Source organism: Aspergillus sydowii (genome assembly GCF_001890705.1).
Source record: "Aspergillus sydowii CBS 593.65 unplaced genomic scaffold ASPSYscaffold_15, whole genome shotgun sequence".
Classification (NCBI taxonomy): Eukaryota; Fungi; Ascomycota; class Eurotiomycetes; order Eurotiales; family Aspergillaceae; genus Aspergillus; species Aspergillus sydowii.
This window is the reverse complement of record NW_024467873.1, coordinates 26,349-48,426: the sequence shown is the minus strand read 5'-3', so window position 1 is coordinate 48,426 and position 22,078 is coordinate 26,349. Positions and strand designations below refer to the sequence as shown.

General features: G+C 51.8%; 11 protein-coding genes across 11 annotated transcripts; 3 read left to right on the top strand and 8 right to left on the bottom strand.

Annotated features, from left to right (window-relative positions):
- Positions 1 to 1,410: 1,410 nt before the first annotated feature.
- ASPSYDRAFT_1162787 (uncharacterized protein) lies at positions 1,411 to 2,013 on the bottom strand (the record flags this gene model as incomplete). The annotated part of the gene is made up of 1 exon (XM_040840117.1): positions 1,411 to 2,013. The coding sequence occupies one exon, from the start codon at positions 2,011 to 2,013 to the stop codon at positions 1,501 to 1,503; it is 513 nt and encodes a 170-aa protein (XP_040697468.1). The 3' UTR covers positions 1,411 to 1,500.
- A 137-nt stretch (positions 2,014 to 2,150) lies between these two features.
- ASPSYDRAFT_50435 (pepsin-like aspartic protease) lies at positions 2,151 to 3,629 on the top strand. Its single transcript, XM_040848073.1, has one exon. The coding sequence runs from the start codon at positions 2,188 to 2,190 to the stop codon at positions 3,499 to 3,501; it is 1,314 nt and encodes a 437-aa protein (XP_040697467.1). The 5' UTR covers positions 2,151 to 2,187; the 3' UTR covers positions 3,502 to 3,629.
- A 19-nt stretch (positions 3,630 to 3,648) lies between these two features.
- On the bottom strand, positions 3,649 to 4,814 carry ASPSYDRAFT_72507 (uncharacterized protein; the record flags this gene model as incomplete). Its single annotated transcript, XM_040850652.1, has 2 exons — positions 4,762 to 4,814; positions 3,649 to 4,716 (listed from the first exon to the last, which is right to left on the bottom strand). Exon 2 carries the CDS (start codon positions 4,537 to 4,539, stop codon positions 3,649 to 3,651), a length of 891 nt encoding a protein of 296 aa, XP_040697466.1. The 5' UTR covers positions 4,540 to 4,716; positions 4,762 to 4,814.
- Positions 4,815 to 5,165: 351 nt separating this feature from the next.
- Positions 5,166 to 6,488, top strand: ASPSYDRAFT_211375 (RTA1 domain-containing protein; the record flags this gene model as incomplete). Its single annotated transcript, XM_040844014.1, has 2 exons — positions 5,166 to 5,337; positions 5,415 to 6,488. 2 exons carry the CDS (start codon positions 5,166 to 5,168, stop codon positions 6,059 to 6,061), a joined length of 819 nt encoding a protein of 272 aa, XP_040697465.1. The 3' UTR covers positions 6,062 to 6,488.
- ASPSYDRAFT_161913 (putative oxalate decarboxylase) lies at positions 6,211 to 7,891 on the bottom strand (the record flags this gene model as incomplete). Its single annotated transcript, XM_040843041.1, has 7 exons — positions 6,211 to 6,362; positions 6,407 to 6,911; positions 6,959 to 7,079; positions 7,122 to 7,189; positions 7,235 to 7,406; positions 7,454 to 7,559; positions 7,609 to 7,891. The coding sequence occupies 7 exons, from the start codon at positions 7,889 to 7,891 to the stop codon at positions 6,211 to 6,213; spliced, it is 1,407 nt and encodes a 468-aa protein (XP_040697464.1).
- Positions 7,892 to 9,238: 1,347 nt separating this feature from the next.
- Positions 9,239 to 10,994, top strand: ASPSYDRAFT_1162775 (uncharacterized protein; the record flags this gene model as incomplete). The annotated part of the gene is made up of 5 exons (XM_040840116.1): positions 9,239 to 9,959; positions 10,010 to 10,046; positions 10,094 to 10,146; positions 10,209 to 10,446; positions 10,500 to 10,994. The coding sequence occupies exons 1-5, from the start codon at positions 9,694 to 9,696 to the stop codon at positions 10,992 to 10,994; spliced, it is 1,089 nt and encodes a 362-aa protein (XP_040697463.1). The 5' UTR covers positions 9,239 to 9,693.
- A 1,188-nt stretch (positions 10,995 to 12,182) lies between these two features.
- Positions 12,183 to 12,936, bottom strand: ASPSYDRAFT_1162773 (uncharacterized protein; the record flags this gene model as incomplete). Its single annotated transcript, XM_040840115.1, has 1 exon — positions 12,183 to 12,936. The coding sequence occupies one exon, from the start codon at positions 12,934 to 12,936 to the stop codon at positions 12,472 to 12,474; it is 465 nt and encodes a 154-aa protein (XP_040697462.1). The 3' UTR covers positions 12,183 to 12,471.
- A 613-nt stretch (positions 12,937 to 13,549) lies between these two features.
- ASPSYDRAFT_35903 (uncharacterized protein) lies at positions 13,550 to 14,543 on the bottom strand (the record flags this gene model as incomplete). The annotated part of the gene is made up of 3 exons (XM_040845376.1): positions 13,550 to 14,018; positions 14,056 to 14,426; positions 14,478 to 14,543. 3 exons carry the CDS (start codon positions 14,541 to 14,543, stop codon positions 13,550 to 13,552), a joined length of 906 nt encoding a protein of 301 aa, XP_040697461.1.
- A 348-nt stretch (positions 14,544 to 14,891) lies between these two features.
- On the bottom strand, positions 14,892 to 15,944 carry ASPSYDRAFT_94161 (uncharacterized protein; the record flags this gene model as incomplete). Its single annotated transcript, XM_040852942.1, has 3 exons — positions 14,892 to 15,635; positions 15,694 to 15,798; positions 15,855 to 15,944. The coding sequence occupies 3 exons, from the start codon at positions 15,942 to 15,944 to the stop codon at positions 14,892 to 14,894; spliced, it is 939 nt and encodes a 312-aa protein (XP_040697460.1).
- A 537-nt stretch (positions 15,945 to 16,481) lies between these two features.
- On the bottom strand, positions 16,482 to 17,689 carry ASPSYDRAFT_61670 (amidohydrolase family protein; the record flags this gene model as incomplete). The annotated part of the gene is made up of 5 exons (XM_040850022.1): positions 16,482 to 16,609; positions 16,668 to 17,135; positions 17,217 to 17,438; positions 17,490 to 17,550; positions 17,663 to 17,689. 5 exons carry the CDS (start codon positions 17,687 to 17,689, stop codon positions 16,482 to 16,484), a joined length of 906 nt encoding a protein of 301 aa, XP_040697459.1.
- Positions 17,690 to 19,517: 1,828 nt separating this feature from the next.
- ASPSYDRAFT_499430 (uncharacterized protein) lies at positions 19,518 to 21,989 on the bottom strand. Its single transcript, XM_040847973.1, has 3 exons — positions 21,806 to 21,989; positions 20,667 to 21,740; positions 19,518 to 20,603 (listed from the first exon to the last, which is right to left on the bottom strand). Exons 1-3 carry the CDS (start codon positions 21,913 to 21,915, stop codon positions 19,787 to 19,789), a joined length of 2,001 nt encoding a protein of 666 aa, XP_040697458.1. The 5' UTR covers positions 21,916 to 21,989; the 3' UTR covers positions 19,518 to 19,786.
- Between the last annotated feature and the right edge of the window lie 89 nt (positions 21,990 to 22,078).

Here is a 22,078-nt window from a genome sequence, read left to right as displayed (position 1 = left end):
TATCTGTGCCCATATCCCATTGCCAGTCCATTTTTCTCCTACGATACTCTTCTCGGTGTCAGTCTATATCCTACACCTACGAGGACCGGCCTAGTTCACCTTTAGAACAAGAGACTTATATGATATAAATGCTATATTATAGACTTCTCCCGTCTACTTCCACTCCTCGGCCGGTCTCGCCCTGGCCGGCGCCACCGGCCGCCGAGTCTCCTGAGCCTGGTACGCAAGCCCTGGGCCTGGATGTGATCGGACTGCTGCTGGGTGACATTTGCAGGATACCCTCCCCGTCATTGTACTTTTGAAATGTTGATTGAACGGGCAGAGGACCCAGGATAAGGAAAGCAAGCGCTTTCAACGGAAGACGCCGTGGCAGAACAGTATATATTGAGGTAGCATTCCATGATAATCTATTGAGAGGTCGTCTTGTGGGAGCGGTTGACTGGAATATGTGTAGTGTAAAAGAGTTATTGCATTGGAAGGGTGCTACTTTGTGATGAGTGGTATATAGTATAGAAACTATGGGACAGGTATAGGTGGCTAGCTGGCCAATGCATAATACATAGCTCCAACAATTAAGCTAATCATCCAGGATTCCTGGACCTTTCGTGCAGAGTGTAGCGCGTCTAGATCAGCTTTTTTAGGCAAATCAACAGAGTAAGACAAGGCAGGGACGTAACATCTGTCCCACCCAGTGGTCGTTTCAGTCTGATAGCCAGGACGAGACTGTTGCCACTAACGAGCGGCGTAGGACCCATCAAATGGCACAGTTAATTACACGATTCGAGCTGGACGTGCTGCTGCGGTCGCATCTGATGGAGGGTAAGGGTTTGCAAGCCCACTCGAGTACCTCACGGCCGACAGTGCGTCAGATGAAGAAAGTAGAAGCAAGACAGTACATAAATATGCGAGTGGCACACTGCCTCATTCTAGTCAAGCTGTTGCTCGCTCCGGTCACGAGTAGAGATAAATATAGGGCAGGCTGCAAGGTTATGGACATCAACCTATGTAAAGATTGCAATTAACCAACGACTGGACCTTAATGTTGCAGGACCAAATCCTTGAATCTACGCAAAGAAGACGAAGCGATTAGCAATGATAATCAGCTATCTTACCAGAGTCGGCCGATATAGGCTCTCATGTAGTACAAAGTATCCTGATGGCAAAGTCCATGAGCTTCAGGCAGCTTCAATCCAGCCATTTCCGACACCGACTCACCGGGCGAGGAATCGTGCATGTTTAACTGCAGTAAACTGCAGTAAACTGCATTAATCTGCGACCAGACCCGCCTGGTAAACGGTCTGAAGCCTCTGAAGGCGTTCATTCGGCATTCCCCACCGAGACAAGGACATTCAAGAACAGCATATTCTTTATGCTGGATGCCTAATATATACGCAGATACCACTGCACATGAGATAAGAAACTGAAGACAACGCAAGTCATCGAGTTTTAGTATCCGGCGCGCTCCAGAGGACTCCGTATATCAGCATGCCAGGCGTGCGATCAGTCGGCCTCCGACCGATTTGTCCCAACGCGCAGCGGTTGGTCGAGCTCATATCGGGTCTTCAGTTGAACTGATCGATCTTGAGAGTACGAGGCAGTGAAGTCAAGGGTGTTCGACTGTTCGTGTCTCGGCAGACGTCGCGGAGAGGGCGATGCCCAAAATACGAACCCATAAGCCAATAGCCATACAGGCGAGCGAAGAGGCAGTGATTTGCATTCTCCGATGCTGCCACTGGCCAGTCTATAATGAATCTCCACCCCCAGAGGCGAAGCGAGTGGCACAGCCTGGTGGGCAAGTCCAGGGCTGATGTCCCCTTTCTCCACCGTCCCCACCACGATCAAGAAGCGACTGTCAGGGTCACGATCAACATCAGCAGCGTGTTGTTCCGACTGTAACAGCCTGAGCTGGATACAGAATGAGAAGCAAGGCGAGCGAGTAAACAACCTCCACGCCGGCCGCATCTCGCTGCCCAGCCGCGATCTGTACAGCCTCATCCGGGCCCAATCGGGCATTTGGCCCCCACTGCGGCTTACTTGCCCAGAAATTATTGAGTCTGACACTGCCTGGCCAAGATTGGGGCTGATTCCCTGCAGCCTGTTGATCTATTTAACCCGCCGTCCCCGTGCTCTGACAGTTTTCTTCGCTTTCCATCTTTGAACCCTCCACACCACCCTCCCTCTATCAAAATGATTCGCACACTCGTCGCTGCGCAGCTGCTGGCCAGCGCAGTCGCCCTCCACCTCCCGCGCGACCTCACAATCCGCCAGGACAGCAGCGCGCCATACACCATCGACCTGAACGCGACGCAGTACGGCCTCCGCTACGAGGCGCCCGTCACGTTCGGCAGCCAGACCCTCAGCCTCACCGTGGACACCGGCAGCAGCGACGTCTTCGTCGTCGAAGACGACTTCCAGTGTGTCGGGCCCTTACCATTTGGGGACCCGAACGAACTGCACGAGCTCAAGCAGTCTGCCTGCGGATATGCCACGGCCGGCTACTCCACGGACAAGAAGAGCGACGACTTCGAGATCGTCGACGACGAGAGCTTCCAAGCCACCTACGGCGCGGGCACCAGCCGTGGGCGCATGGCGACCGAAGACCTGTCCCTGGGCGGTGCCACCGTCGACAACCAGCGCTTCGGCCTGGTGAACTGGACGACGCCCATGAACTTCGGCTCCAGCGGCATCTTAGGGCTCGCATATCCCCTCCTGACATCGGCCATCGATCTCAACGACACGACCGGCAGCCAGAACATCTCGACCCAGCCATACACGCCCTTTGTCATGAAGATGGCCCGCGAGGATATCATCAATCCCTTGTTCTCGCTCGCCATCAACCGCATCCCGAGAGACGAGGCCAGCGGCGACGGCGGCGTCCTGGTCCTGGGCGGCTTGCCTGACGTCGAACTGGCCGGCGACTGGGCTGTCGTTCCAGCTGAAGCCTACGAGGGAGCCGAGACGGACAGAAAGTCTTACTGGGCCACCACCATGCAGGCTCTGACGTACGGCGACGACGGCGAGTACACAACCCCCTACCAAATCATCGTCGACTCGGGCTCGCCACAGACCATGGTGCCCCTTGAAGTCGCGGACGCCTTCAACAAGCTCTTCAGCCCCCCTGCCAGCTGGTCCGAAATGTCCCAGGGCTATATTGTTGACTGTGACGCCGAGGCGCCGAGCTTGTCCATGAAGATCGGCGGGATCACATTCGATATCAACCCCGACGACCTGATTCTGCAGCAGGACTCCGCCGGATTTGTCTGTCAATCGGCCATCACTCGCGCGATTGACATGCCGGGAGCTGCTGAGGCCGATGCGCGCCAGCTGTACCTGCTCGGCGTGAACTTCCTGAGAAACGTCGTGGCGGAGTTCAACTGGGGCAACTCGACGATGCGCTTTGCTGCCAGAAAGGACAGTGCTGCCTCATCGCTGGAGATTCTGGGGAGTGGGCGCTTCGTGGTGCTCGTTGCGATGGTTGTGCTGTTCCAGGGCTTCTTTTAATAATATAGAGTTGTCGATTTTATACTTGTATATACTGCATGAGAGCATGCCATGATACCAGATCTAGACCTGTTTAATGATAGATGATGATTACTTTAATTCATTTCTTACGTTCTAGTCCATCCGATACTGGCTATAAAATCATTACTAGGTATCATGGCATGAAGCATTCGGCCAGGCCAGCCACTCCTCCCACTCCTCCCCCAGACATCTCCCAATCTCCTGAATCAAGAACCTCCCCGAGTCTGCAAACAGCCAGGACTCCCTAAACCGATGCAGCAGCACCGCATAATGCGCCAGAATCACCAGCGCCTCCGGCCTGCCCTGCTCCAGGAGCTCGCTGAACTCCAGCTTGATCAGCATCGGCCAGGTTGTGACCCCGTTGATCGCCACATGGTGCTTGTGTACCCGACTGTCAGCGATGTCAACCACGTTCGTGCACGCCTGCAGCGACTCGATGGCCTGCCGGTAGATTTCTGTGAGTTCGCTCCCTAGGTTTGCTGCAACTACCAAGTCCAAGAGCTTCTTGTAGCCAGGCCCCAGCGGGCCGTCGGATTTGTAGAGCGACATGCCGGTGTCGAACGCCGGTTTAATGATCGAGTCGTTTAGCATTTCCCAGGCCTGGCTGATGATTGTGCGCGCGCCGTGGTGGAGGCGCAGGTAGTGCGCGAATCGGGGGATGAAGGTGTCGAGGTTGTTTTCGCGGTAGATCAGGGTATCGCAGAGCATGTGGATGCCAAGGAGACATGAGAAGAGGAAGAGCTGCAGACACGTCTCCTGGGTAACTTCTGGGTTTGTCTCGTTGAAGATGGCCAGGGCGTGTGTTTGCAGTTGTGCGCCGTGAAAGTGATAGAAGTCTCGACGGGCCGGCCGCTGCGTGCTCAGATGGAGGGCGCTGAAGGCCAGCAGCTCGTTGACCAGGTAGGGAGTCGTAATACACTGGGAAAGCAGTTCAGGGAGCCATGGTACTGACCCAGCTGGGTCGAAGGTCTGGTATGTCTTTGTGCAGAGATTGTGGAAGAGCTCGACATGCAGCATGTTCACGGGCTGGTCATTGAAGGAGGAGCTCCCTGCAGAAGCCGAACTGAGAGGCGTATCAGGCGCCGGAGAGACTGTCAATGGGGACGCTGGCTTCGCATTCAGAAAGCGAGTCCCATACTCGCAATTGCGATCCGAGCTGGTGCAGTTGGAGCAGACCGGCCGTTTCTCGTCGCACTGAAGGGTTAGCTGCAGAATGCAGTGCGGGCAGAAGGGGCCTACCTTGACATGACGTCGCTTGCATTCGAGACAGCCGTTGCGTGACTTTCTATGGGCTCTTCGGGGCATTTCAAGTACGCGTATTCGCCTGCACAGACGGCGGGCGAGAGCAGGATATTATTAGCCAGCCGGTGGTTAGTGTAGACGACCGAATAAAGCAGCCTAAGAATAGCAGACGAATCGAGATTTCGAGGGCGAATAAAAGCGAGACAAGTCCGCGTATGCACAGACCACCGACCCAGACTTGATGCCAACCCCCGGGGGTTTCCCTTTTGGGACCCACTGCCCTAGCTATACGCGTATAGACCTCTACTGGACTTGCCTCTGATATTATATAAGTATCGTTGAATTCACATCTGTTTAATCTCTGTTTAACTCTGTTTAACATCGTCTCATAATTAACACCCATGGCCAAGCTCGAACCCTACGCCGGCGACTACTACCTGTGGGAATACATCCCTTCACTGCCTGCATCGGTCATATTCCTTATTCTCTTTCTCGCTGCAACAGCCTTCCACAGCCGGAAAGCATGGACAACGCGATCCCGTTTCTGCATCCCCTTCTGCATCGGAGGTATATGTACGTTCCCCAGTCCCAGCCCATCTTTAACCCACATCCAGAGCACTGACCAGCAATTCCTACAGTCGAAGTTATAGGCTACGGCGGACGCGCAGACTGCACCAATAAAACCGGCGAGCTCATCCCGTATATCATCCAAAGCGTCTTCATCCTCCTCGGCCCTGTCCTCTTCGCGGCGTCTATCTACATGTTCCTAGCGCGTCTCATGTGCGCCGTCGGTGGCGAGAAACACTCCCTTATTCGAGTCCGCTGGCTCACAAAGGTCTTTGTCTCTGGCGATATCGTCTCTTTTATCGTCCAGGGCAGCGGCGCAGGCATGATGGCCATGGACGGGATGGCGGATTCCGCAAAGGGTATCGTCATTGGTGGCTTGATGGTTCAAATTTTCGTGTTTGGGTTCTTTATCATCACGTCAATCGTGTTTGAGATGCGGATGAGGAGGGCTACAGCTGTATTTGAGCCTGGGCAGGAGTGGCAGGCGCATCTGTATCCGCTGTACGCCGTCAGTGCGCTGATCATGGTGCGTTCGATTTTCCGTGTGATTGAGTATGCGATGGGACAGAAGGGGTATTTGCTGAGCCATGAGTGGACTATGTATGTGTTTGATTCTGTGCTTATGCTTGGTGTGATGGTGATCTGGGGCTGGTGGCATCCGGGGACGATTCGGCGAGAGCGCCATGGATCTCAGCTGCTCAGTATGGGGAGTTCTCAGAGCAAGGCTTGATATAGTCCGCTGTGTTATGGGGATACTGTTTTAACATCAAATAGTTACATTAAAGCGCCTAAAATAGACTGTTATCGCAAATATACTGTTAATTTGGATAACTCCAGCAAACGAGCGGTGTATCAGCGCCACCAACTATGCTATACGACCTAACCCTGTGTGCTGCTGTTGCTGTTGCTCGGGGCAGCTACAACATACTGCTCGTCCGACTTCAGCTGGTCAAGGTCCTTGTCGGCCAAGTTCAATGTATCGCCGACAATCGCCTTGGGTGTCGAGCCCAGCCACTGGCCCAATGCGATATCTATTCCAGTTAGCAGCCATTCCAACCCCGGACAAATAACATACCGCTAAACATATCCGCCTGCAGCACCTCCAAGAACACGAGATCCTCATCTCCCGTGTTCTCAATGTAGTGACTGTGAGACTTGGGGAAGTATCCCACATCGCCCGCGTGGAAGTCAAAGGTAGTCGCGGTATTAGGAGCCTCGAGCAGCGTTGCCCTTCCCTGTCCGCGGATGAAGAAGCTCCATTCATCACTGGACGGGTGCCAGTGGATTTCACGCATCGCACCAGGCTTCACGGTGACGACGGCTGCTGCGAAGTTGTTTGCTATCGGGAAGGTCTGTGGATCAACGATCTTGACGCTCCCGCCGGCCACGTTGTGCGCCGGCTGCTCTGAGAAGTGGTATGAGTAGGACTCTGCGAGAGGGACTGGACCGGCTGCAGTGCTGACGTTCTGCTCTGCAATGTTCTCGGGTGCGGGCGTTCCAGGGAAGATGAAGAGCTCGCCGTCGGGGATGTTGTCGAACGACGAGATGGGGAGGTCAAAGTTCTTGCTCAATACAGATTTCTATATCTGTCAGTATACATGAAGAGAACGGATGGAGGGTCTCTAACCGGATTATGTGCGAATATCTCGGACGCCAGGAAGGTGTTGTCTTCAGAGAAGGACCCGTCGTCGAAGACCAGCAGGAACTCAACGCCTCCTTCAAGAGCTTGGATGGAATGGGGCACGCCGCTGACTGGTCAGCTTACTCTTTGGTCATAGAAGGTGACTTACGGAGGGAAGAACCAGACATCGCCCTCGGTTACGTCGTCGATGAAGGTCTGGCCGTCTTCGTTTACAGCCTATGTCGTCAGTTAACAATCAGAGAGCAAGATGAGGAAACGTACCTGAATCCTGCATGATCCGTTGAGAACCAGACTCCATTCACCTGCCAGGTGCCAATGCAACTCACGGTATGCGTTCTCTTCTAGACGCATATCAACGCCAGCCATCTTGGTAGCATCAGGCATCACGACGGTGTTCTCTTGTCTGGACCACCCAGCACCGTCAAGGCCCAGTCTGTTTGTCAATTAGCATCAGTCAACTGATAGGAGCAGCCGTCTTACTTGGCCTTGCTCAGTGACATGGGCCAGTTAGCATTGATTGTTTGGCCATGGTCTGTCCCAGGGGGTGCGAGCTTGTCACTGTTCTGGCGGTCGATGGCCGCATTTCCTAACATCGTGAGCAGCAAATCTACAAGGAGAACCTCAAGAAAGCTTACGTGGGCCAGGGTCAGTCCCACCCAGTGATCCACGGATTGGCTGCGGGTTCTCGGTCTTGGAGAAGTCCAGGTAGACACCTAGGTCCTCATTTTCTTTCTGGCCCTGGACCGGTGTATAATGAACCTCGGTGCTCGAGTCCGGTATCTTATTGTCAGGCGAGTATCCGAGAAGATCCTGCGGTCCTCTCAACGGAGGGTTGCCCCTCTGCCGCTTGGGAAGCGTGGGTGCTCCTTGGGCAGAGGTCAAGAGTGCGAGTACAGCAAAGGCAAGAGTAGATTTCATGGTAGCAGTGGATGCTGTTGAGGATGAGGCCTGGCAACCGGTATTTTGGACATCAACCAAGGTCCTATATATACTCGTCCCTCTGCCCGGATGAGGGGAAACGGCAGGTCGCCCTATTCTTCGAGCCGACAACTCCACGGACGGCCGTGAGGAGAAATCCTGCTTGGGACTGGGACTAACCTGGAACATAACGATATGGCCGAATGCCGTTTCCGTTCGGGGATAGCAACAATGCCTGCTGCCTGGAGGAATCAAGAATATCATCCCATCCCGTGTGGATCAGCATGGCCCTAGGCATGTCGAGTCGGACTAAGGGACAAGAGCCGGCGTATAGGACGTTGTCTCCGGCGCCTGATGTGCAGAAGCCCAAGCTTTAGCCAAGGAAGTCAAGCCGTGGAGGACCCATGAAGCCCTGGACGCCGGATCCCCTCATGCGGAGACTAGCCCGGCCGTTGCTCTGCAGAAGACCCCTGTCGACATGCGGCCGACAATCAGTTCTGCCGCAGGCCGTGGGCATTTCCATAGGGCCAGGCTGCTCTCCACTGGCAGGGCTCCCCTCACGGCCGGTCTTTGCTTGTCCATTGATGAGGTCGCCTCCAACGGCGGTGCAGATGGGGGATATTAAGTATTCCGATGTGAACAAAAATAGCAGCGGCCATGGGAAAGACGACGGAGATCCCCGCACGGCCAGACAGACTAAGCAATGAGTAGTCTACCGGCCTTTCCGGACGAGGCAGGTTGCCTGCATGGGGATTCTCGAGGAGGGTATCGTGACTGTTGACTGGGTCTCGTCAGAGGCGATCAGTGATACAGAAGGCCCACTCCAGGCAGCTGGATTACTGCAATACTTCTGGCCGCAGCGATTCGCCGGCAACAGCCAATTTGCACCATACTTTGTAGGGCTTAGACTGATCATACCGAGCCGGACTCAGCCCTGCTCGTCATATCACGCCAACCAGCAGAACAAGTCGAGATTGGGGAGAATGCACGCCCAGTCAACTCGCCAACGCCATGCTATCGTCCAGCCTGATTTATCGTTTCCTGGACTTCGAGACTGAAGGCAGTACGCACAAGTCCAACACCATCGCATCATCCGGTCGTGGAAGCTCCAGTTTGCAGCTCAACGGTCGGTCCACGTGAATATGCACTCGGAGGGATCGGTGATATCGGAATAAGCCTCAGGGCGCCGATTGTGAATGAATTCTCGCAAGTCTGACCGGTCGGTGTTCGCTCAGACGGTGTGGCCATGCTGCAGACTCCTTGCAGTGAAATCAGCGGTGAATAGGCGACGTTTTCGCCTCCACGGGCACCAGGTGAAGAGGCGAATGGTCGACTGAAACTACGGTGTTTATTGCTTAACAGTGGTTATTGTTTAATTGTAATTCACCCTGTTGGAGATACAGAGCACGGATCAAGCCCTACACGACACCATTCCGACCGCCTGTATGCAGTTTCCGACATTTCATAACATTCAGCGCAACAAGCGGTCAGACTGCAAGACTGCGAGACTGCAAGACGGCCTGGGGCTCAGCCAGGGGATTTCAGGCTCAGTCAGGTCATCAGGGGCTCCAGGGGCTCCAGGGCAGCTCCAGTGTGGCGCTCATCCTGATTGGCATTCCAGCTTTTCTCTGTGGGCCTGATTGCCGTCTAATTGCAGTGATTGGATCAGGGGCTCTAAATTTGGATGATTTTCTCGGCACTTTGATTGAACTTTTGAACTTTGAAGTTGAATTTTGGTGCTGGTCTCCATCTCGGTCGGACATTCACAAGCCAGTCTCTCCATTGTCGTCAACCAGCTCGACATGGCCTTCGACTGCTACTGCGCCATCTGCGGCGTGGGCTTCTCTGGGATGCGCATTGGCTCGCCCTCCGATACGACAGCCGCGCGACGACAGCAGTATGTGGACAGCGTCGCTCGCTCGCTGGACGCGAGACACGCACCTTTAACCGCCCAAGACGGAGACGAGTCGATATACAACTACGACCCGCGCTTGGTCGATCGGGACAGCGTCGCCTGGACCTCCGAGGTGCACTGTCTCGGAGTGCACGACGTCCAGGGGAAGACCAAGTAGGCAATCCCAGCATGCGAGGACTTGACCATGACCTGACTGCGATTAGAGCGTTCGTCTCCGGGCCTGGATATTACGCAGACGCCGTATGTTCGTTCCCTTTTCGTTAATGCAGACGCCTGACCGTTTCCAGGGCGAGCTGGCTGTGAAGATGGGACAGCGTGCAAAGCGCACATACTTTAACTGGTGACAGCCCACGCTCCGTGGTATCTGAAGGACTTTATCTAACATGTTTCCTTGCCTTGAAGCTACGGCTTTGGGACAGACGAAGCCCCTGGCCCAGTGGTGCCGTTCCACTGGTGCTGCTTCGAGATCCTCCTCCGCTCTCTGACAGGCTCTGGTGATCCTAAAAACGCCAATCTGGACGTTCTTTACGATGCCATGATGAGCTTGTGCAATGTATCAGGGTCCGCTCTACGACTTGCATATGGCAACCATGTTGCGCATGCACAAGGACAGTACTGGCAGTGTCTCCCCGGAACAGAGGTAGGTGCCATCGCACACAACAGCGTCTTCTAAGCAAGCTCACTATTTTTCAGTATTCCGTGCGCCATCCTACAGACACGGTCNGCTTTGAAAAGCTCGCGCGGGCGCAAATCGAGACCACAGGCAGGCTCCGCGCACCTTCACGGCACTTTGATATCGGCAACCGGCAGCCCAGGAACCCTTTCGGCGCGTTGCCTGCTGAATTAGTTTACCAGATCTGCTCCTTTCTTCCAGGCGAGTCACTGAAGTCCCTCATCCAGGCCTCTGCTTTCATCCACCTCATCACCCAAGACGACTACTTCTGGAGATGTTTCATCCAGTCGGACATGCCGTGGCTCTGGGAGAAGCAGGTCCTGTGCCAGTCAAATACGAACCTGAACCACAAGCAGGTCTACATCTGGCTGGATGCAATCACGGCGCCAAAGTACGGCCTGGAAGACGCGACCTTGATGGGCATTGCCAACCGCCGACGCATCTGGGGTGCTTGCGACGAGCTATCTCGGAACTATAAGGCACAGTGTCAGTCAAGCTATCAACTCGCACATTAATTTCCTGGCTTCGGTATTGCACCAGGGGTCTCATTCTATAAAAGGCGGGCCCATCAACAACGCTGTTCATTCATCAACAGCGCTGTCTGAATGAACCGAAGCATCGCAACATCTTCACCCACCAATTCTCTACGTTTACCATGACCAACACTCAAAATAGACCATCCACGGCGTTTATATATTGCATATTGCATATAATACTGGTGTCCCATTCTTTTCATTCCGATCCCGATTCCCAGCTCGGCCAAGTGCATGCCGGTCAAGTTGGGCACCCACTCTAGGTTCAAGCACGATACAAGACCAGCGCAGTCTGGAGGGATATATCTGCAGAGTATAGGTGTTCACTGGCGTTTTATCTTCTTTACTTAATTTGTCCTTCATCATGTTCTGTCCAGCCTCGTCATTCATCAGTTAGCCCCGTCGCAGATATATTTAGAGTATACCAACTCCCTCCGAACTACACGACAGTCTTGAAGATATAAACCTGCATGTTTTCAAAATTATTATACTACCATAAGGTAACGCTGGCAATTTGCGAAAACTGTCACCTCATATTTACAGCTTCATTGTCAATCCATGTGCCTCGACTCTTTAATGGTGATGGTGATGGTGAATATAGCAATAGCTAGGGCCTGAGACCGGCGGCCGTGAAAGCCTGAAACTTCTGAGACAGATATAACATTCAATAACTGGAACTGCCTGTATGTCTTTCATTTGCCAATTCACTGTGCACTCGGTCCACAATGCGTGGTATTTCAGAGGGCTGCACAACAATAAAGGCCTTTCAGCTCCATTCACCCAGATGCGGAAGCCAAATGTCAACAGTACAAGTGGACCAACGTTAGAAACCATGTACACTGAAGCGAGCTCTTCACTTGGTTCTTCCTATTTTAATGCGCGCTGTCTTAAAAATTAATGTGCGCACTCTCGTCAGAAGAGACTGACTGCATTCAGCTCAACAATCAGCACATAATAGACACCCCATCCGTGATAACACACCAACAAAGACGCAAATAAACGCAATCCCATACAACTCTCATAAAGAATGTGCCCTTGATACCTCAATAACCGTCTCAAGCACCCCAATCCGTCTGCAGTCAATACCCCATTATACCACCCGCATGAAGAACAACCCCGAAACCGCCATGTCACAGACTCTATGATGCCTCCATTGTACAACCGGGGCACGAACACTTTATTGTGCCTCCATTCATCCAGCCCAAGTGGCTTTTTGGACTTGTATAAGAGGTGCCAAGCGGCCAGAAGTATCCTGACGTTCATCAAAAGCCCGTCCTGCAGCATTCACAGCAAAACCCCAGCTCCAGTCCTCAGCAAGCCATCCTATCGAACAAGTATCGCATACATCATCATGTCCGTCACCACACGCCTTTTCTCGTCCATTGCCGCACTCGGCGGACACCTGGCTAAGCTCGTCGCAGCCGTTCTCCCCTCCATAACACGCAAACACAAGAAAAGATCAATCCCACCTAAACTGATCATCTTCGACTTCGACGGCACTCTCATGCACACCATGGACGCCATCAAAGAAACCTGAGCATACGCCTTGGAGGAACTCCTCCCAAACTTTGACCCCTCCACCACGGAGCAGGAGCTCGAGCGCCTGATATCCTCCGGCGCTGCAGCCCGCGTCACGTTCGACACCCTCTGGCCAGCTCAACACCGCGAGGCGCTCAACATTGAGTACTGCATAAGGGTCTTCCGCGAGATATACAGACAGCGTGGGCTCCCTCTCCAGAAGGCTTTCCCGTGTGCGAAGGAGGTCCTGCTGGCCATCGCGTCCCGTGAAATCCCAATGGCCATCGTGAGCAACAAGGGCGTCGAGATGATCAGGGCAACGATGAAACAGCACGGCTTGGATGGTATCATCCCGGACGAGTACATCATCGGTGATCCGCTCTACGGCGAGAATAGGAAGCCGCATCCGGCCTCCTATATGGAGCTCCTTGCGCCGCGGTTTCGCGCGAAGACTGGCAAGGATCTTCTGGCGGCTAAAGGGGATGTTATTATGGTGGGTGACACCATCTCTGACATCAAGTTCGCGAGGAACATTGGGGCCAGGGTCTGCTGGTGCTCATTTGGGGATGGAAACAAGGAGGAGTGCGCAGGACTGGAGCCGGACTTCACGATCTCGACACTGGCTGACTTGATTGGAGTGATTGATGGGCTTTTATATGTCTCTCATAGAATAATGGACCTACCTCTACGTACCAAGTAATCACTCAAGGAGTAAAACTAGTTATTGAAGTCTCAAAGACATCGGACAAATCCCATCCCCCCCATATCTTACATCCAACACCGTAGCCGCATGCATTTCAGCACCGGGTATTCTCCTCCTCCTGTACTGGCCAGTGGGTAATGAATCGGCGTTCCTGATCGGTTAGTGAGGAGGGATTAGAGAGGGCCTTAGGGCTAGAGGGGTTGTAGAATAAATTAATTATGATTGGCTTAAATTCAGGTCTATTTTCGAAACACGCAATAGGTCTGACTAGGAAAGGCCAGGAAAAGCGAAATTCTTCAAGATCAAGCATGAGATGCTACGTTTCCTCCGACGGGGGATTATCCTCCAAATCTTCTCTTGTCCACTGATACAACTCTCTCCCAATCTCACCACTGTATAGATATTTCTCTCCGAGAGTCCCCTCCCCAAACACTTCTGCTGGGAGCTCGGCCATCTCCCAGTCAACCAGGGCTTGGCTTAATCTAACCCCGTTAATATCAATGCGGCCCTGCATCACAGTATTTAATCTCGAATCCAGATAAACCAAGAGGAATTGATCAGTCTCAAAGGCGACTTTATCTGCAACGAGCAGATAGGCACACGAAACAATATGCAGCATAAGAACCGCATTGAAGTTGTCGCTAATCAATATACTAGGGTCTTGTTTCCAAGCCAGCCGGTTTCTTCGCTTGACTGCAGGCAGAACTTGTTTGAAGTCCTGAAAATGAGACGTGAGGTCCCCCGCGGTAGGCCGACGTGAGTAATTTTTGAAGAAACCACCAAAGCTCGGGGAAGATATTAAAAAGGAGGTGCCAGTCGTACCCGAAATTGAAGAGCTCTTTGTCATTAAGAAAAGACCAATATGCACAAGGCTCATATTCTTCAGACATGGTCTCCCATGTCTCGGCCCGCTGGTCATCTTGAGGATCATAATATGTCCGGACAAGAACTGGGTTGGAATTTTTGTTTCGCCAGATTTCCCAGGCCCTCATTCGCAAATCATCTGAACGCCATGGTCGTAGGACAGTTGCGATTTCTTCTGGTGTTGGAATGTGTGAAGGTCTTCTTTCTGGAAAGGTGCCTGAAGTGGTCGGGTCCCATTCTGGATCAATCTCGTCGAGTTGAAGAAACTGTTGGATCAGGCGCGACCGTTGCTCCTCCGCGCTCTCAGGGGACACTGGGTCCCAGGATCTCTGGAGAGCGATTTAGCGCTGAAATCGGAGCCAAGGGGTGTAGGGTCTTACGATCAAGTATTGCTCAGCCGGAAGCTGTCCCCATTCAGGAAGATACCATTCAGATTGGTCCGTCATGGTGTTTTGCAGAGGTTGCAGAACAACATGAAGTGCCCGTCTGGTTCCGACTGGAAGGCCACGGATGTTTAATCATCAGACTCACCGTTGACTAAATAACTATTTAACTAGTTAACTTAATTTATTAAGCACGCTAGAGTGAAGTTGGAGGGTCTGTCCTTCATGATTCCTACTCGTTTGATCCAAAACAAGTCCACTGGTAAATGTTTGTTCTTCCAGCAGACTCCATGACTTCTCCAGCGGGATTTCTGCAGGTGATTTCTCCAGATGAAGGACATGGTTAGTATTTAAGTCCCGACACAGACGTAGTGCTCCGTCTTGAGAGTGCTGCAATCGTCACCGGATTCGCTACAAATTATAGGGGGGTCCTCGCACACCCCCCGGCAGATACGCCGCTCCCAGCTCTCCACCATCAGGATCAGAAGCCCAACCTTCCTTCCAATGTCCCTCAAACCAAGCCCCATCAAAATTATCAACCTGGTCCCATGTCACCCTTTCCTTCCTCACCAGGTTCCCACAATCGTCCAGGAAGGCATGTAGCACCCCTCCTCCACCCGCAGCAGTTTGCGCCTCGGCGTCCTCAATGAAGAGATGAGCTACCACACAATCAGCCTGGTAGGACCAGTATCCCCTAGCAACTTCCTCTCCCCTGCCCTGTGAGATCATTTGCTGCTCCTCCTCAAGTACGCGCTGTTTCTCATCAGAGTCAAGCCATTCATCAAAGGACTTCCGCAGCTCCCTCTCCGCAAATGCGAGCTGCTCTGGTGTCGACGAATTCGTCACCCGCTCTGGAAAGAGCTCAAGAACACGCGCTATATCTGCATTCTCAAATAGTTCTTTGTCATCAAAGACTAGCGAGTCGGCACTGATAACTTGGGCATGTTCTACATATTTATCCCAGAACGCTGCGCGGACTTGTTCATTTTCTACATCATAGCAGATGCGGACCCACATGCCCTCGTCGCCTGTATAGTCTGCATACCGGCGAAGAGAGTCCGGGCGCAGTGGGCGGAGAATTGTCTCGATTTCGGCCTGTGTGGGTTGAGCGGGCGCGTAGGTTGCCAGCTCCCTTCTGGTACGGTTGAAGTAGGGCTAAGGTTTCAAATTAGAGAGCTGTATTTATGTGACAATAGCGGAATCTAGGACCAACTTCTCTCCCAGTTGCTCCGAGATTCAGCCACTGGCGGACGAGGCGTTTGTGTCGCTGGTCAGGGAGTTCGTTTGGAGCGTCTGCATAGGGCGTGTCCCATTGCTCCTGGAAAGTATTGTATTAGTATTCATTCACTTGATTTGCGCGTCGTGAGTACGAACGAGAAGGTAGATGTCCAATGGTAGGTGCCCCCATTCTGGAACTGGGATTCGTTGTTCCGGCAATCCCTCTGTGTAGATATGGGGAGGCATGGTGCTGATAGCCGAGGAGGGTAATTAATACCTCTCAACGGGGCTGAGCCACTCTTTAAGAGCCTAGATAGTTGTTGCAAGCCACAGAAAACTGTCCCAATAATTAATCCTTGCACACCAAAGCCGGAAAAACTGCACCGCCGAGGTGATGTCACAGGGTCAGGTTGGCTAAGGAGGTATTCGCTCTCCGTCAGCCCAGATTACTTCAATTTAATTCAATTGTCCTTAAGCCCTACAGTGATCCCGCCGTGCAGGCGCCTCGTCGATCGACGCGAGAATGCGAAGCCATCAGCGCTGTTTAGACACAAAAACAGCCCATACAAACGAAAGCTGTAACGACTGGAGCCATTTCATGAACTCATAATTTGTCATTTTCCAATCTCTGTCCAGTCGTTTAGCGTACAACTTGGACTACGATCCCATAATAACTTAACCAATCCAAATCAACAGCAATCCCATGTCTCTCCTAAAGGTACTAGGTCTGTTGGAGTCTGACACCTTCGGTGCAAGGAATTACGGCTCGTGTCCCTTTCGTTTCTACTGGAGAATATCCTCCGCATTTGCATAATAGATCATTTCCCGAAGTTTGTGTGTCATATGGAACGCATCAAGGTCTTCCCTAAACCCGGCAATCTTGTCCGAGTCGGCATATGGAAAGTCGGAGCCTGAAATCATTATATTAGCATCACGGCTACCCAAGTACATGCTGACAGAGCCACACACCATATGTAACGTGATTATGGGGAACCAGGTCTAGCACCATATTCAAGACAGCCGGAGAGCTGGAGAGGGCGAGATCATAGTAGAAAGACCTGAAATCATCCATGATATCTCCAGTCGTTTTGCCATATATCAGCTTTGTAGACTCTGTTGCTCGCGATGTCGTTGCAATCCGGGAAATCAGGTATGGGAGCGACCCTCCTGCATGCGAGAGAATCTTTCGGCAATTAGGGAAATTCTGCGTCACGTTGGCAATGATCAGATCAACTGCCGTGCGGGTTGTCTCGTGGGGATAGTCAATCGCTGGCTGTGGAAGGATTGGGTTTGTCCAAGTGGTATTCACAGGGTGAGTGGGATGCACGAAGACCACTGCCTTTCGCGCGTCGAGTTCTTCCCAGATGGGAGTGAAGAGACTGTGGCCTAGGTAACTATTTCCGTCCCCGTAACTCGTAAATAAAGTGACACCGTCGGCTTTCAGGACATCCAGCGCGTATTAGATTTCAGCTAGGGCGCCAGGTATATCCGTAAGCGAAGGGAGAGTTGCAAAGAAACCAAATGAGTCCGGGTGCTGTTGGCGGAGACTGGCCGCATACTCATTGACTTGCCTGGCCAGAATCCGTGCTGACTTTGTATCAGGAGCTATGGATGCGCCGGGCGCTGTCAGTGATAGGATGGCCTTCCGGATTCCATTGCTTGCCATGCTCTGCAGAGATGCCTCAGGGCTCCAGTCAGGGGTTGGCCAGCCGGACGGATCACCACCAGCTTCTTCCAACGCTACGCTTGCTCAGCAATAGGTCTTCTCGATCGAAATGCCAGGGAACGAACCAGCTCTGTATACCTGAGGCAGAAAATGATGGTGCGTGTCGATTTTATACGGTACATGTGGCTGGCCGCTGGCAAGTCCAGTGCCGACCAACACAGGGATACAGACAAGGATGGCAGTTAATCTCATATTAAGAATCTTTGGTCTGGATTTGGAGGTTTGGGTTTGGTAGGACCACAGCAAGCCTGGGTCCCTTGTCCATTTTTATACAGACCGACGCCATCCCCTCGGTTGGGAGCTGAGGGGGTACAGCAGTGGAGGACAGTAGCAACAACGTCGATAATTGGCCAATGTATTCCGACGTCTTGTGTATTCGGAGCAGATTCCGACAGCTTTCCCCGATATCCCCAGGTATGGGGTTGGAGAACTCCTGCTTCCCCGCGCTGTCTCGGATGAGGAACCGTAAAATGGACAAACAGCCCCCCCTGTTGGACGCTCAGGCCTTCCCTTCCGGGTCAGATTCCGCGATACGGGAATGTCTTGCTCTGGGTTAATCCCAACCAGCTGGATGCGTTGGCGCTCAAAGGGCATCATCGAAGGATATGCGGTCAAGTTTAAAATCGGCATAGGGCCTCCTTTGTGCATTAATCCTGCAGGATTCCTGCCCCAGGTGTGGTTGGTCTGGCTATACACAATGAGCCATCAGTATGTACCCCCCAACAGAAACAAAATGCTGTTCCTTGTTTCAAGACTGATCAAGAGGCCTCAACGCCACTGGATGTTGCTCCTTGTCGATTCAACCTAAGCGGGTGGTTTGCAGCTCTTCTTAATGGCCGCCATGTGGCCTTGCCCAAGCGCTGCCGCTTCTCCACTCGCTATCTCGCATGCACGGCTGTTGTGGGTAGGTGGTACGCAATTCGATTCCAGTCCATTGGCCTGTTAAAGCTCGACAGTGTGGTCTGGCTATGCAGGTGCTTCGTCGATCGAAGCGAACTCGAAGCCATCAATGCTTTATAAATACAGTAGTAATCCTATACAAAAAAAAGGAGGTACCCGGGTAGCCTGGCAGGTGAGTTATCTATCTTGCCCGCCCCCAGTATAGCTACTATATCTAACAAGTCCTGCAGGTATAACTTAGCTGGATACTGTGTCTACCAGGTCTACTATAGCTATATATTAGTATCCCACAGCTCCCCAACATGGATTACCTAGTTAGCACCCTCCTGGAGTCCTGATTATCCTCAGCTGCCTGGGCCTTAATCTCAGTTACCATGGCCGCCTAGTTACTGTGGGGGGTAAAAGATTCCACAGGCTAGGTCTCGTGTCTAGGTCAGCGCCTGGGCCGTGACAACCGGTGTTCTTCATTCCAGCCAGTCCGTAGACGAAATTTCCTTACTATGCTTCACAATGCAGCTCTTAAATGCCGCCCAAGAACTCAGAGGAATTTGGCAAACCAGACACCTTGATGGAGGATCCAATTCTTGTTTGGAGTCTGGCATGTCTTCTTGAATTCCCCCATGACTTGCCCGAACATGGTGATAAAGTTTGTCCCGTCTATTGAAGGATCTCCCACAATGCCGACACTTCCATCTCGTATCCGAGCAATGTGTGGTCTGAGTATGTCTTAGCAAGGAGGCAGCGTTACGGAATGGTCCTCGAGTACAGAGTGGGCATTTGAAGCTCGGCCGATGAGGTTTGCGCTCATTGTTCGACGCTCCCTGTGCGTCGATGAATGGCCAGCCAATTGCGGGTCCAATATGTGGCATCGTAGCGGTGACGTCGTCTCCCCTAGCATCAGAACTCCAGTTGCAGAATAATTCATCAATGTGAGATTCTTGCTCTGGAAGAATGCCTTTCTCGCGCAGGAGATGAATGATATCGTGGTCGCCGTGATCTAGAGCATACGAAACAGCAGTGTTTCCTTGATCATCTCTCCGGCCAAAATCAATGCAGTAATTGTTGAATGCGCCAGAAGCTCCTGTTTTAACAACGGAGTGATCCAGTAAAGTTCGAACTATCTCAATCGAGCCATTATAACACGCCCATAGGAAAGGGGTCCTCCCGTAATTGTCCTTAGGGTCTGGGTGTGCACCTCTATTGAGAAGAAGTTCGACGGTCTCATGGTGTCCTCGGTACGATGCCTCTGTCAGAGGAATTTTATTCCCAATGCCTCTAAGGTTTGGGTCGATATTGTAGTCCAAGAAGAGCCTCACGACCTCGGTGTAACCGTTCAATGCGGCTAGAGAAATTGGTGTCTGGCCATCTTCGTCATGCTGAAGCGGCTCAACCCCATGATCGAGAAGCATCTTTACAACTGACAGATGACCATTCGAAGCGGCCCATGTGAGTGGATCCCGGTTCATAGAGTCCCTGGCACACGACCCATCACACTGGCTGATAAGGAACTGCAATACTTTCCGAACCATGCAGTCAGGTGGAATGCCGTAAATCCCAAAGGAACTCTCAAACAATAGCTTTCGAAGCCATAATATCCTTTCAAGGAAAATAGCGCTTGGACGCTCGCATCTAGCACGCAGGTATTCCCTAAAAACCGCAGTAAGAGATCATCGATTGTTGCATGCACTCGAGCATGGTGGCCCCAATTTTTGGCAGCGTAAGAGTATAGCGGGTATTGACTAAGTCGGGCTTCAAATTTGATGTCGTTCGAACACATTCCTTGGCGGAAGATATCGTATGAAAGGTAAGTAAGGCAGCTTGCCGTGATAGTTTTATCTGCGTCTGGGAAGAATGCAGCCTGATGTCGTGTGAAGTATTCTTGCATCGTATAATGGGCCAGTTGAACCACTTCCTTTGTACCGTCGGACCCAACAGTGATTAGTCCTGCGCACGAGGAAATTATGTCTTCAAGATCATAAAGATCTTCTTCATTTAGATCCGATTCTCCCGGTTCAATCGTAAGAGCGGTACGTAGCTCCAACGTAGTGAGGGGTCGTTTGGCGCAGATAACCCATGACAACGTGTCTTTGGCCAATCTTTGGCGATGTGGGTCTTGGTTGTTGATGCGTTCCACAACGTCTCGGTACGCATCGTCAACAGCAATGTTCCCCTCATCAGTCTGACTTGATCTATTGATCAATCTCTCCAATCCGTCATTTATCTCTTTGGCTCTAGGAGCCGAAATCAACGAATCTAAGTAGAGCTGCGCCAATAGAAACCTATATAATTGTTAGAAAATGAGATAGAATAGTAATACTGAATATGAGGCGTCGAAATCTTACATTCCCTTAACAGAGTCTGAGATAACAAGTACAGCCTTCTCTTGCAGAGTCGGTCTTCGGATCAAGGCGCAATCCTCCTCGCAATTCTCCAAACGAGCCTTAAGATATCTCATGACGTCTTCTTTTGTCGCACGTATCTCTTGAAAAGGTCTCCCTTGGAATCTCGTCTCTATCGCAGGGACAGACCTTGAGGTTGACAACAAGTTCAAGTTCCTAGACGCCTGCGTCTCAAATATTTGGCTAAGAATGCGAGATATTGTGACAGGCTTGCATTCATCAAGTGCATCAATGACAATAAAAGCTTGTTTTAAAGTCATTTGTACAACATCTCTGAAGACTTTGGAAAGGTCATTGAATGAAGGCCGAGAGCCATTGCTTCTGTATTTTTCACACAACAGCTGAACAGTCGATGGAAGTCGCGGAAGTCTCTGAATCAGCTGTCGAATCATGCTTGCTAATACATTATCTGGGGACTGGCGAGGGTCATCACAATAGCGAAAGCTGCAGAAAATGTAGGCAATGCCAACACTAGGATCGTTTCCATGACGATGATTTAGCTCATCTACAACGATTGATGCCATATTAGTTTTTCCTGCTCCAGGTATCCCAGGGCAGAATAACGTTTGCCCCGGATACTGGATCCAAGCCTGAAATCCAGGTGACTCAATGAACCATCTCCCAGTCCCTGACTGGTAGATTGGTTTGCCCCGATCTGCTGCGAAGCTTTCTGATGACAGCCAGTCGAGATATTTCTGATGTTGTTCCTCATTCTTGTAGTTGACAAGCTCTTGAACTTGATCTTGGGTGATGCGCACATTGATAGCAGTGAGGGCATCAATGACGCTGCAAACCCGATCTCGAAGTTCTCGAACATCTTCTGGGTCCAGTTTGAGGCGTTTCCAAACATGGTTGATGCTAGGATTCTGGCCTATCTCTCTGTATTTGCCAATAGCCTTCCAGATATCTTGGGTTAGATTCTTGCAGTCGTTTGCTATCTGTTCCAGTTTGTCTTTCTGTGCTGCGCTTGGTATATACGTCTCGACGTCCTGTATGAGAATAGAGAGTCTTCTCACTCTATGAGCCTCCAGGTCAGTATGACAATGTAAATCGCGCTCGGAATTCAAGAGGAGATGCCTGACTCATCGTTGAGGAATTTGAACTGAGCAGGCGCACCATTAAAAACTCTTCGAATATGATGAATATCCTTGATGATGCCGAGGAAATCCCCGATACTAAAGCCGAAACTCATATCTGCCGTTTCAGTCAAGAAAGATCAAAGGCGAGCCCAAGGACCTTTGTGGGGCCCCTCAGCATGGTTTATAATGTCGGGCGGAGTTGAGGCTGTGTTGGGCTGTGTCCGTTGCCCCGCTTTTCTGCGCTGCCTGATGGCTCATTTTGCTTTTCTTGCAGCA

What these genes read in the sequence shown, in the direction of transcription:
- ASPSYDRAFT_50435 (XM_040848073.1), top strand. Translation starts at nt 2,188, where the DNA reads ATGATTCGCACACTCGTCGCTGCGCAGCTGCTGGCCAGCGCAGTCGCC.
- ASPSYDRAFT_499430 (XM_040847973.1), bottom strand. Translation starts at nt 21,915, where the DNA reads ATGAGTTTCGGCTTTAGTATCGGGGATTTCCTCGGCATCATCAAGGAT. An exon ending in TTCAAATTCCTCAACGATGA is followed by an intron (nt 21,741 to 21,805) that starts GTCAGGCATCTC and finishes GGAGGCTCATAG; the next exon opens with AGTGAGAAGACTCTCTATTC. An exon ending in TCAGACTCTGTTAAGGGAAT is followed by an intron (nt 20,604 to 20,666) that starts GTAAGATTTCGA and finishes ACAATTATATAG; the next exon opens with GTTTCTATTGGCGCAGCTCT.